Raw genomic sequence first — 13210 nt, forward strand, 5'->3', positions numbered from 1 at the left:
GGTCCGTCCTTACCAGCGCGGAGAAAAGTAACAGGTGTAACATGACCGCGCTGTTTTGAGCAGTTGTCTGGACAAGATTTTAAACCCGAATAATGGCGCTTGAAATTTTTATATCTAGTAACAATAATAATAATAATAATAAAATAAATTAATAAAAATAAAAATACACGGTGTGAAGAGATTAATTATGGAAATATTATTAAGATTCGTCGAACCTGACCAATCAGAGACAACGTCCGGTTAGTGGAAACTTCTAAAAGTCCATTTCTAAAACAGCGGAAAAGACCATTATTTATATTTATTTTTCAATTTATTAGTATGTCTTGCTTTACTGTTTTTTTTAAACATACGAATGCCATCATAAATGTATATTTTGTTTAAGTTCAATAAAAAATAAATAAATACATTCTAAAATAGAGCGAGAGAGAGAACAGCCAATCACAGGGCGCCTCTGCCCTCCGCTCGACCAATCAGATGAGGGGTTGTGAGAGGCGTCTTTAATTCACTTGAAATTATCTTGTTTTATAGGTAAATATAATTATTTATCCATTGTTGTGCAATGATATTGCAACTCTAATAAAAACATCCTGAAGGAATGTGTAAGTAAAAAAAATTTGGCTGTAATAATGAAGACACAATATATCCAACAGCTCTAAGAATCAGATGTTGCAGGATTCTTATTTGATCCCATCACAATGTTTCATTTAAAAAAAAAATTGATGATGAAATTTGATTTTAATGTACAAATGTAAAAAGATTCATGTGACAGTAATGTTTAGAGGTGGGAGTACAGTTAAATGACAGAAAAGTATTATTAGCTATGTGACCATACGTCCTCTTTTTCGGACCTTAAAAAAATGTCCAGGATTCGGCCTTAGTTGCATTATGATGTTCATCTGGTTTAAGACTTCATTGTGTGTGCGTGCATATTTGCATTGCTTTAATCCCTCTTTGTAAGTCCCGCCTTCTCGTACAGCAATTGGTCGATTATAAGAGGCTTGCAGCAACTATTGGCCAAATTCCTGCCTGTCAATCTCTCCTGACGTGTTCGGCATCAAACAGTTGCTTGACAGGAGCAAATGACAGCTGAGTGGAAACAATGTCCAAACGAAAATGCAAATTTACAGAAGATTTGCACAAAAAATTGCCACGCTTTCTTCCAGGTCGAGATCCGTGGGAAGCAGAATGTTTGACATGTAAAGCTGGCACTTATGTGTCAGTTGCTAATAAAGGTGCAAGTGATTTAGAAGCACACATTAGCTCTGCGACGCATAAAGGGCCAGCAAAAGGTGAGAGTTCATCAGGTAAATTAACTGACTACTTTTTGCGACCAGGTAAAATTGTAATCACATTGCTTCGTTTTCCATGGCCATTCAAAATAATAGTCATAGTAAATGAAGCAGAATGACTCATGGCATCAAATATTTTATTTTAGTACATGAACATTCAAAAGAATGTCGGACATTTTATTTTATTTATATAAACATAATGCTAATAGAGTGCCTTTTTCACCGTATTAAAGTTTGCATAATCCAATAATAATGAGTGCGTGTGTCTGTGTGTGCGCGCGCGTGTGTGTGTTTGGGCGCGTGTCTGTATGCGCGCGCGTGTGTGTGTGCGTGTGTGCACGCGTGTGTGTCTGTGTCCTCTCTGTCCCTCCCACACACAAAAACACAGATGAATCCCAGCATGTTTCTGCTGTAAAAACACAGCAGAGGTCCTAAATAAAAGATCAGCAAATGTTTAAAACATGGAGACTCTACTACACAAAAATAACTCGTGCCTGAGAGAGAGAGAGAGAGAGAGTAACATATGAGAAAAATCATGAAAATAGAGGGGATAGATAGATAGATAGATAGATAGATAGATAGATAGATAGATAGATAGATAGATAGATAGATAGATAGATAGATAGATAGATAGATAGATACTGCAGGCAGACAGACAGACAGACAGACAGATAGATAGATAGATAGATAGATATAGATAGATAGATAGATAGATAGATAGATAGATACTGTAGACAGACAGACAGACAGATAGATAGATAGATAGATAGATAGATAGATACTGTAGACAGACAGACAGACAGATAGATAGATAGACAGACAGACAGATAGATACTCTAGACAGACAGACAGACAGACAGACAGACAGATAGATACTGTAGACAGACAGACAGACAGACAGATAGACAGATAGATAGATAGATACTGTAGACAGACAGACAGACAGATAGATAGATAGATAGATAGATAGATAGATAGATAGATAGATAGATAGATAGATAGATAGATAGATAGATAGATAGATAGATAGATAGATAGACAGACAGATAGACAGATAGATAGATAGATAGATAGATAGATAGATAGACAGATAGACAGATAGACAGATAGATAGATAGATAGATAGATAGACAGATAGACAGATAGATAGATAGATAGATAGATAGATAGATAGATAGATAGATAGACAGACAGATAGATACTGCAGGCAGACAGACAGACAGACAGATAGATAGATAGATAGATAGATAGATAGATAGATAGATAGATAGATAGATAGATACTGTAGACAGACAGACAGACAGATAGATAGATAGATAGATACTGTAGACAGACAGACAGACAGATAGATAGATAGACAGATAGACAGACAGACAGATAGATACTCTAGACAGACAGACAGACAGACAGACAGATAGATACTGTAGACAGACAGACAGACAGACAGACAGATAGACAGATAGATAGATAGATAGATACTGTAGACAGACAGACAGACAGATAGATAGATAGATAGACAGACAGACAGATAGATAGATAGATAGATAGATAGATAGATAGATAGATAGATAGATAGATAGATAGATAGATAGATAGATAGATACTGTAGACAGACAGATAGACAGACAGACAGACAGACAGACAGATAGATAGATAGATAGATACTGATAGACAGACAGATAGACAGACAGACAGACAGACAGACAGACAGACAGACAGATAGATAGATAGATAGACAGACAGATAGATAGATAGATAGATAGATAGATAGATAGAACAATGGATGGATGGAACGATAGATAGAGAGATAAAGCCGTTCATGCCATCATTTACATACAGTTATGCACAATAAGTGAAAAACAATGTAAAAAATCAAATGGAGATATTTGGTAAAGTGACCACCCCCGAGCTAATACCTGGTGGAACCACCTTCAGCTTGAATTACAGCCGGAAAGCTCGAGCATCAATGCAGATGCCACTAGGTTTCATACTTCATCTAATGCGATGAAATATAGACATTATTTAAAACATGGTGTCCAAGTACTTTTTGATGACACTGTATGTGTTCAAATGTGTTTGGGTTTCTCTGAGTGCTGCAGAAACAATATCAAGCACATTACACCATTGTGCCTGCAGTGAAATATTTAAAGCAAGCCGATAACTCAATTTAGTCGACACTTCTGTAAAGTCAATATCCAAGTCTCTTCCACACACAGAGAAAAAATAAAATATTCAGCAGTCATCTCTTAGAGCTCTCAGCTGCACTCTCACGAAAACAAAAAGACCTCATTCTGTCACGTCTTTATAGCTCAGTACTAGAAACATGAAATCATACAGTCCTCGGTTAAAAGAGCTCTTATCAGAAAGCAAAAACCACAGAGATCATGAAGAGTTTAACTAGCTATATATATAATGTATATATTTTGTTGGTGTGTACATGTATGTGTATGTAATAATTGCGGTTTTTGAGTGCAACATCTTTCTAATATAATTGTGACACAAACTTTTGTAGCACAGAAACATACATTTTTCCTCTATAGTGCTCTATACATTAACAAGCACAACATCCTGTATTTCCAAATTTTGCCATCCCTGCAGCATTTTTTTGTGGTATTTTTTCAAGACAAACCGCTATATACAGTATCTCACAAAAGTGTGTACACCCCTCACATTTTTGTAAATATTTGATTATATCTTTTCATATGTCAACACTGAAGAAATGACACTTTGCTACAATGTGAAGTAGTGAGTGTACAGCTTGTATAACAGTGTACATTTGCTGTCCCCTCAAAATAACTCAACACACAGCCATTAATGTCTAAACCGCTGGCAACAAAAGTGAGTACACCCCTAAGTGAAAATGTCGAAATTTTGCCCAATGTGTCAATATTTTGTGTGGCCACCATTATTCTCCAGCACTGCTTTAACCCTCTTGGGCATGGAGTTCACAAGAGCTTCACAGGTTGCCACTGGAGTCCTCTTCCACTCCTCCATGAGGATGTCCCACTTCCATTTGAGGATGCCCCACAGATGCTCAATAGGGTTTAGGTCTGGAGACATGCTTGACCAGTCAATCACCTTCACAATCAGCTTCTTTAGCAATGCAGTGGTCGTCTTGGAGGTGTGTTTGGGGTTGTTATCATGCTGGAATACTACCCTGCGGCCCAGGCTCAAATGGAAGGTGGAGGAGCATCAGGTCTCTAACATCCACCAGCTCTGTGATGTCGTTATGGAAGTGGAAGAGGACTCCAGTGAAAACCTGTGAAGCTCTGGTGAACTCCATGCCCAAGAGGGTTAAAGCAGTGCTGGAAAGTAATGGTGGCCCCACAAAATATTGACACTTTGGGCCCAATTTGGACATTTTCACTTAGGGGTGTACTCACTTTTGTTGCCAGCGGTTTAGACATTAATGGCTGTGTGTTGAGTTATTTTGAGGGGACAGCAAATTTACACTGTTATAAAAGCTGTACAAGCACTACTTTACATTGTAGCAAAGTGTCATTTCTTCAGTGTTGTCATATGAAAATATATAATCAAATATTTACAAAAATGTGAGGGGTGAACTCACTTTTACGAGATACTGTATATATAAATCTTTTTAAAGTCATTAAAGTAATCACTGTTTTCACTTATTATACATTTCTGGTCTCTGAATAAGTTTAGTGAATACATGTGAGCAGAATTCCAGCTAGTACACTACAGTGACTGAACATTAACAATGTTCTCATTTAGATAATCTATTAACTGTGTGAATACCTCCCATGTTCGTACAAGCTTTACTACCATACAAAAAGAGGACTTCTTTTCAAACCAGTTCTCAACAAGATGCCTTGTGCATGTTCATAACAGTCCGTGAAAAATGTAGAATTATAAGCTAAAATATGTTTGTTTTTTTACATTTTAACTCTGTCAACCATGTACATCATTGTTTCATTTATTATGTGTTTGTTCCGCTCATCTGAGAGCTCATCCAATCAAAAGACAATTTTTTCCCACCTAAATACACTGATTGAAAGCCAAATGTCCAATAAACAATCAGCCAAAAAATGAAGTGTTTAGAGCCTCTTTTCCAACAATTGATCCTTTGCGCCATTGATCTGAATGGTAGAGGTATCTGCCATACAATTCAATTGAAGAGTTGCTTTGTGCCGTACACTTTGTACACATTTACTTGCTAAAATATTGAAATAATATATATAAATTGTACTTATATAAAACATTTAATTGCTGCATTTCTAAATGTGTTTCTTTCTGTGTAGTCTGAAAGCAATCGCCACTGGTTAATACCAAAAGTTTGCCAAATGTAAAACTGTTGCTGAACTTTCAATAATGTTAGATAATATTGAACACTTCACTTTCATTATTAAAATGTTAAAAATAAGATTAATGTCTGAGTGAAAAACTGAGTCTAAAAGATTTACATTTCCAAAATCTGAAAGCCTCTGGAATACGCACCAAATTCCAGACTTAGGTGACATCATGCTACCTAGGCTACGTCTACATTAATCCGGATACATTTGAAAATGGCGTTTTCGTTTCAAAATGCTCTCTGTCCACACTAACGTTTTGAAACGTTTTCCAAAAGTTCACTGTCCACACTGAAATGTATGAAAATGCTTAAATTGTGTCACTACGCATGCGGAAAATCCCCGCTGCATGTACGGTCTGAAACGCAATTGTCCTCATGTTCCGTTACTGGACACCAATTCCGAGTAAACTTCCCTTCGCCTTTGGAGGAATGCAATGTGATGGTTGTACAAAGTGACATTTATTTTTTAACAACACCATCAAAGTGAGTATCAGGCACAACAGCGCCGCTATAACACGGGCCGCCATCTTGATTGTTTTGGTTGGATAGATCACATGACTAAAAATGCGTCATCGTTTTCCAAAGCATCCGTTTTCACAGTCCGCAATGCGAAAACGGTGTTTTCAAATGTATCCACTTTGGAGTGCGTTTCCAAAAAGCTCAGTTTCCGTGGACAAAAACGCCTTCTCAGTGTGGACGGAAGGCCAAAACAGAGAGAAAAAGATGTGTTTTTAAATGAAAACGTGTGTGGACCAGGCCTCAGATGGCTGTGTTGTAGTCAATTGCAAAGTCTGCACCAGCACAAGCATTCATCGAGAGTGCATCGAGGACACAAAAGTAAATATCCTACAATTTCATGCATGTATTGTGCAAGCAAGGGCCACGAGAACACAAGATAATATCAAGTGAACCCATTGGGACAAGGAGTTGTTTCCATCTTGTGGACCTTCTACTCACACAGTACATGAGATTGTTTGCCTATTTATCCCATCCAAACTACAAAATCATATTTGTAATTGTTTTTACATTTAAGATTATAAGACAAAGTGTTAAGTCACACATGGTCACGGTTTCGAGCAGCACTTGCATCCAGCAAACATTGACCTGAAAACATTCCTCTTCACTGTCTTGTTCTTCCCAGGTGAATGCTCCGAGAGGCAGATGGACTTCCGGAGTGTGCCGATACGGCGCTCTTGTTCACGGATCTTGCACTGCAGGTGATTCTGTATAGCAAATCCCAGTGACTCCATATCCAATGATGCTCCATAAACTTCCCATGTCATCCCCTGCTCATCCCAGAGGATATCCTGAGGTACACCACTCTCCTCGTTTTCTCCATCTATCTCTGCTGGTTTCCCAGAGTTGAGCGGATTTGAGGAATCCTCTAAGTTCTTCTCAGCTGCCTTGGGTGGCGCCATTGCATCATGACTTCTTCCATCAATTACACTGACTGTGACTTGGGGCAATGCTGATTCAACAGACTGCGGTGATTGGCTACAAAGCTCTATCTCTATTTGACAGACATGTTGAAGAGATTTCTGGCTATTGGGGGACTTGTAAGGGGGTGGGCCTAGAAATCTAGGCTTGGCTCCCATTGGTGTAAGTCCAGGTGAGGCTACTGTTGGCATCCAATCAGAGTCACCGTTTGTATCGGGACTAAGTCCGTTCTGTAGGCCCACTTTAGTGCTGAGGTCTAGCTCAGCGGTTAACTGACTGCAGGGTTGATGGACTGGACTCATGCCTGTGGATTTGCTGAAGACCCCCACAACCGCCTGAACTTCAGCATCAACGTACACCAGGTGTAGATCTGTCTGGAGTGCCATATCATGAGTTTCTGCTACAATAAAATCTTCAACTGTCCTCTGCCCATCATTCAGTTTCTTGGATTTTAGAGACTTATTCTTGTCTTTCTCTTTCTCTTGTCTCGCCATGTCACTTTGTCTCTCTTGGGTCTTGACATATGCATAACTCTTCTGTTCTACCTCTGTCAGCTGTTCAGTAGAGGAGTTTTTTGCTCTATGTAGTTTCTTTTCTTCAAGATGGGAGATTTGTTTACACCCTATCGAGCTCAGCATGTTGTGATCACTTCCTAAACCCTGTAGTACAGCTTCTCCGATCTTTCTTTCTTCCCCTACTAGTTTCTCTCCTTCCCTCTCATTTCTGCTTTTTATTTTCTGCTCCTGTTGCCCCTGAGGACTCTCTGCCATTTCCACTTTTGTCCCTAACAGCGGTTTGCTCTCTGCTAGTCTGTCAATCATTTTATCTTTTGGAGAGGTAGATTGTGGCCCCTCTTTGCCTATAACTCTCCCATCCATCTCAGTTTTGAGAGCTGCAGAATGGGAGTGTTTGAGGCTGGAAGTGGCTCTAGTTATGTGTGAGAGAGAAGTTCGGTTGACACTCTTGAATGAATCTGTAGAGGAAATTTGGAAAGCAGATGCTGTTTTGAGAAGAGACTTGGGGGAGTCTGTGGAGCCCATGATGTGAGATGCTGAAGCTGTTTTCTGGATGTTTCTAGGGGAAGCTTTGGCTGAGATGCTTGCACCTGCTTGTAACGTCCTCTCATGGTTCGCATTTGGGGATTTCAACTTTGGACCACAGTGTCCCATAACCGGTCCAGTGTGGCTGGATAGATTTAAGACCTCCACTGCTGGTGTAGTTGATGAATGAGTCAAAGCTGTTTGTTTTGACAGTATTGTACTTGTTATGGTTGTGTTGGCAGTAACTGCAGTGCCCTGCTTGCTTGCAGCTGAATGCATGGTGGTTATTCTTGATGCAGCTGTAGACACATGGGGGGCTTCAGTTGTCACAACAATATTGGAAGCTAATGCTGTTTGTTTAGTGTTTTTAAATGGGCATTGAATTCCCTGGAGGTGACATTCTCTTCTGCCACAACCTGTTCTTTAACTTCTATTCCAATCCTATGATATTCACCAAGTCTGGCACTGGCCCCTGGAGAGATGTTTACCTTTCTGTCTTGACCTAAGGGCTGGCACTCAGATTCCCAGCATGTGTTGGGCTCATTGTTTCCAGGGTGATAAAGGAAATAGGATGGTATTCTATCTATCAGGTAACCTTTTGATGACAGTTCTACCCAAAGCAATCCAATAGAATGATTGCTTTCCTAGATGTCACAATAGGAAGTCTGGTTGATATGGTGATATCACAATTTGGGGTGCGATGGAGCTGTCTGGAGAAAAGCAGCAGGGTTCTGTTAAACCATTATGTCATTTTCATGTAATTCATCTGTATTGGTAAATCCGATATTCAACATGAATTACTCTTATCTACAAAATAACACCATAATTCTCTTTTGGGTGTACAAAACAATGCAAATCTCAAAATACTGTACCTTTCAAATCAGTTTATCTAATCTTTTTAGTTCTATTTAATTTATTTCCATTACCAGCTTGCACATACAGATCTCTGTATTACATTATTAGCAACCACACACTAAACAGGAACTTTTAATTAGCATATAAATAGTTTGGGCTTTTAATAAAACAATACAACTAAACACACATGGATCAAAATATAACTACTGGTCTTTTTGAGAAAATATTTTTTATGTTAAATAAAGATGTCTGGAGATAATTGGTAAAAATCCCTTCCCAAAAAGGTTGCCAACCTTCCCGTATAATACAGAATCATCCCATCGAACGGAATTGCATTTCCATATTAAAGGGATAGTTCACCCAAAAATGAAAATTCTCTCATCATTTACTATACCTCATACTATCCCAGATGTGATTACTTAATGCGATATTAAAGGTTGTGTGTGAGAAACAGATTAATATGAAGTACGTTTTTTTACTATAAAACTCCCCTTTCAAATTCTGAAAATGGAGATTTATTGTGAAACGGTGTTATATTTTGGTCTGTTCCCTTCCAAAGCCATCATTTAACCACTGGAGTCATATGGAATATTTTAATGTTGTCTTTATGTGATTTCTTGAGATTCAAAAATCTGGACACCATTCACTTGCATTGTAAGGACCAACAGAGCTAAGATATTCTACTAAAATTCTTTGTGTTCTACAGAAGAAAGTCAGTCAAACACATCTGGGATGGCATGAGGGTGAGTAAATGATAAGAGAATTTTCATTTTGGGGTGAACTATTTCTTTAAATCAATACGGGATGCAGTTTTAGCTTATTTTAACATCATATTGAGTATATTTCAGTATATACTGAATAGTCGTATACATTCTAAATTCTAAATAAAGATTATTTCGAATTTAGAATGTATACAACTGTCCAACCCACTGAAGAAACTGTAAGTCTATCCATCACATTCTTCGTTTTCCTTCAAGACCAAAATAAAAAAAGATGGCGCTACTCTGAATAAAGTTCATACATTGTACACTGTTAAACGTTTGTGTGTGATATTTGAGAATATGTGTGGCGCACAGCGCGTCTCTTCGTGTGCGTAAATATGCTGCTATAACGCCCATGAAATTGAACCATAAAAGATTAGATAAAACTAATCACTGTCATTTTCTTTATCTGTACAGTCTGTGCTTACAAGAATATAACACAAACACAATAATACTCACTATTTATCCAGAAAATCGATGTAGACGAATTCCCGCGTCCGGAGGTGTCCACGCGTATCCATGGGTACCTCGATCTTCGTCTGTGGGTTTTGAAACTGTGGAGTGTTTTCCCCTCTCGTGCGTGAATAAATGACGATGCTGCATTCTGCATCCGAGAAGCACTTTAACAGCAGGAGAACCGGAGTATGACGCACGGAATATAGGTCACCATTGATTTAGTTTGCAAATTAAATTAATGTTGGTGGGATTTGTTTTTTTGTATTATTTGAAATACAGACATCCTGAGGTTTTATGAACTATTCAAAAGACCAAGACTTGAAAGTTGATATAAAAATATTAATACACTTGTGCTTTTTTTCTGGTCGCAAAATCTGTCAATAATTATTTTTATTGTATATAACACTGATTGAGCAACATAATTTGTGGGGGGGAAAGTGTCACCTTATGCAAATACTTGTAAAAATAGGGTTTGTTCAAATCCCTAACCATGAGCAGTAGTAATTGTGATTAAAATACTAAATATAAAAGTACAGTGGACTGTCAGAAGCCGTAAAAATGCTTGTAGCTCTTCTGATATTTTTGTTTACTTTGCAAATTACTAAAATTTTGCCATTAGACTAAGTAGCAAGAATCCTGCAGCTTGATTATGTGCCCAGATCTCATTAAATCTACTGTCAAATCAAAGTTGTTGATGGTACAATGGCAGGGGTTTGGTTGCCTAGTAACCACTAATGACTATCACCAGCACCTGAGCTGATTGCAGACTAAGTAAGATGGATTACTCTTAAACCTGGAGAGGAAAATCTGGTACCTGAGGGCCAACATCAGATCAGAGGAAGAGTTTTATATTTAAGCAGATTCATTTCTGTCTTTCATAATGCATAAAGAATATATAGAATGGCATATATTTGAGAGTACACTCACTGAGCACTTTATTAGGAATACTATAGTCCTAATAAAGTGCCCAGATGTGGTCTTCTGCTGTTGTAGCACATCTGCCTCAAGGTTTGACCTGTTGTGCATTCTGAGATGCTACACGGCTCACTATAATTGTACAGAGTGGTAATCTGAGTTACCGTAGCCTTTCTGTCTGCTCAAACCAGTCTGGCCATTCTCCGTTGACCTCGCTCATCAACAAGGCATTTATATATTATATATTTGTATTTAATTATGGTTCATTCAAGTATCAAATTTGTCTCAGGTGTTCTCCAACAATTCCTTAGGAGAAATAAAGATAATGAGACAATTGTTGACATACCGTAAGAGTGTAGAACAATAAAATGAACGTGGATAGCATTGCACAAATCATTTGGTTTAGGGAGAATTTGATGAGAAATGTTCAAGAGTTCAAATTGAAAACTCTTTGGCAACTTTTGGTATCTTGGCAAATCTGAGCACAGTTTGAGACATTGTTGAGGTCTCTTCTGAAACTCTAGACACATGCTGTATGTGTTTACTGGGGTCTTTTATCAGGAGAAACATCCGAGAAGCAGAAGACATCAGCAAAAGTCTCCATTTTGCTCTCCAAGATATTTAAGAGATCTCATTTGTGCCTTTGCTTCAGGAATACACACAAACTCTCTCTCCTCACAAAAATATCTAACTCTGTTAATTCCAGTCCAGTCACAGTCAGATTTACAGTCCGTTCCTTCTGTGTGTTCTTTGTTTGTGTATTGAACGTCAGTCCTTTTTAGCACTGTGAGTTTGGCCATGTGTTCACTTTCTGTCTCTCTCTCTCGCTCTCTCTCTCTCGCTCTCTCACTCTCGCTCTCTCTCTCATGGCCTATGAGCAGTTGGCCACTGAGAGTCGCTCCTCGCACCTGAGCCATCATCTGCCATCAACATGTGGGAGAAAAGCTTTGACACAGAGAAATAAGACTTCACCTGCAACATTTAATCAAAAGACATCTTTGTTTAATACTTGTTGAGGAATAAAGCTGCTGAAGTATTAAAGAGCTGAACACATTGCTTAAGGGGTGACTGTATCATGTTTATGGGTAGGTTATGTACTTCCCAGAAAGAAAAATTACAAATGAGATCTCTTTAATATCTCAATTGTTAATGCTAGACTAAATTTCCATGACTTTTCCAGGCCTAGAATTTCCAAACATTCCAGACATTTTCAGGTTTTCCAATAGAGTGAGAGTACTAATAAATGTCTCCGTTTACACATGTAACCTCGGTTCCCTGAGATGAAGGGAATGAGACACTGCTGTATGCATTATGGGGAACAATATCCCATTATGCCGCACTACGTGACATCACACTCCCAGTGTTATAATGCTAAATAGAGACAATGATAAGAGGTCACAGGCCAAAGGCAGGGTTAGGGCCTAATGTACATGATGAGGCCATGCCTCTGGTTGAATGTGCTTGGACACCAATTGTGCAATTCGCTTCCTGTGATTTGTAATTGAGGGCGTTCGTATTGATGATCCAGTGATCCTTCGTTTGGAGATGGACATTTTTTTGTGCGTTCTCCATAACAAATAAAGTGCTGATCCGAGAGCTTAAACTGATGGGTGTGCTTCACATATGTATGTAATGCCCTCACCAGGCATAACATATGAATAGATTGCTTTTCATTGAAATTAAATGGTGGGGGAAAAAAGGCTTACAAACGAACCACCTGAGCCCTGAAGGGCATTGATAAAACTTTCGTCCTGTAGCCTTTTCTAGGTTTAATGGTGGCTTTTTAATTTTTTTTTATATATAATTATTTTTGATTGATTCAAATAAAATAACACAACAGAGAAAAACATAAAATATACACACCAAATCAACAATTAACTTTTAACCCTCACTAATATCCCTCCCCAAACACCAATCCCAAAGAACACCCCCACACACCCCAATGTATACACAAAAAAGATAGATAGCGGATGGTCGAGAGTGGATTAGCGGATAATTCCCTTTCCGATGACTCCAGATAATCGATACGTTTCTCAACATCTGCCACTCTAGTAACCAACTCAGAGAATTTTGTTTCCATCACTACAATTGATTGACGTATTACAGCGAGATCCTCCAAGTCAGCAACAACCTTTATCAGCATTACAG

The 13210-nt window shown here is 38.4% G+C and overlaps 1 protein-coding gene across 1 annotated transcript; it reads right to left on the reverse strand.

The window, feature by feature from the left end:
• Nucleotides 1-5357: 5357 nt before the first annotated feature.
• Nucleotides 5358-8204, reverse strand: gprin3a (GPRIN family member 3a). Its single transcript, XM_052091666.1, has one exon. The coding sequence runs from the start codon at nucleotides 8202-8204 to the stop codon at nucleotides 6663-6665; it is 1542 nt and encodes a 513-aa protein (XP_051947626.1). The 3' UTR covers nucleotides 5358-6662.
• Between the last annotated feature and the right edge of the window lie 5006 nt (nucleotides 8205-13210).

Source organism: Xyrauchen texanus, chromosome 25 (assembly GCF_025860055.1).
Source record: "Xyrauchen texanus isolate HMW12.3.18 chromosome 25, RBS_HiC_50CHRs, whole genome shotgun sequence".
Classification (NCBI taxonomy): domain Eukaryota; kingdom Metazoa; phylum Chordata; class Actinopteri; order Cypriniformes; family Catostomidae; genus Xyrauchen; species Xyrauchen texanus.

Excerpts from the sequence above, each read along its gene's own strand:
- gprin3a (XM_052091666.1), bottom strand. The coding sequence starts at position 8,204 with ATGGGACACTGTGGTCCAAAGTTGAAATCCCCAAATGCGAACCATGAG.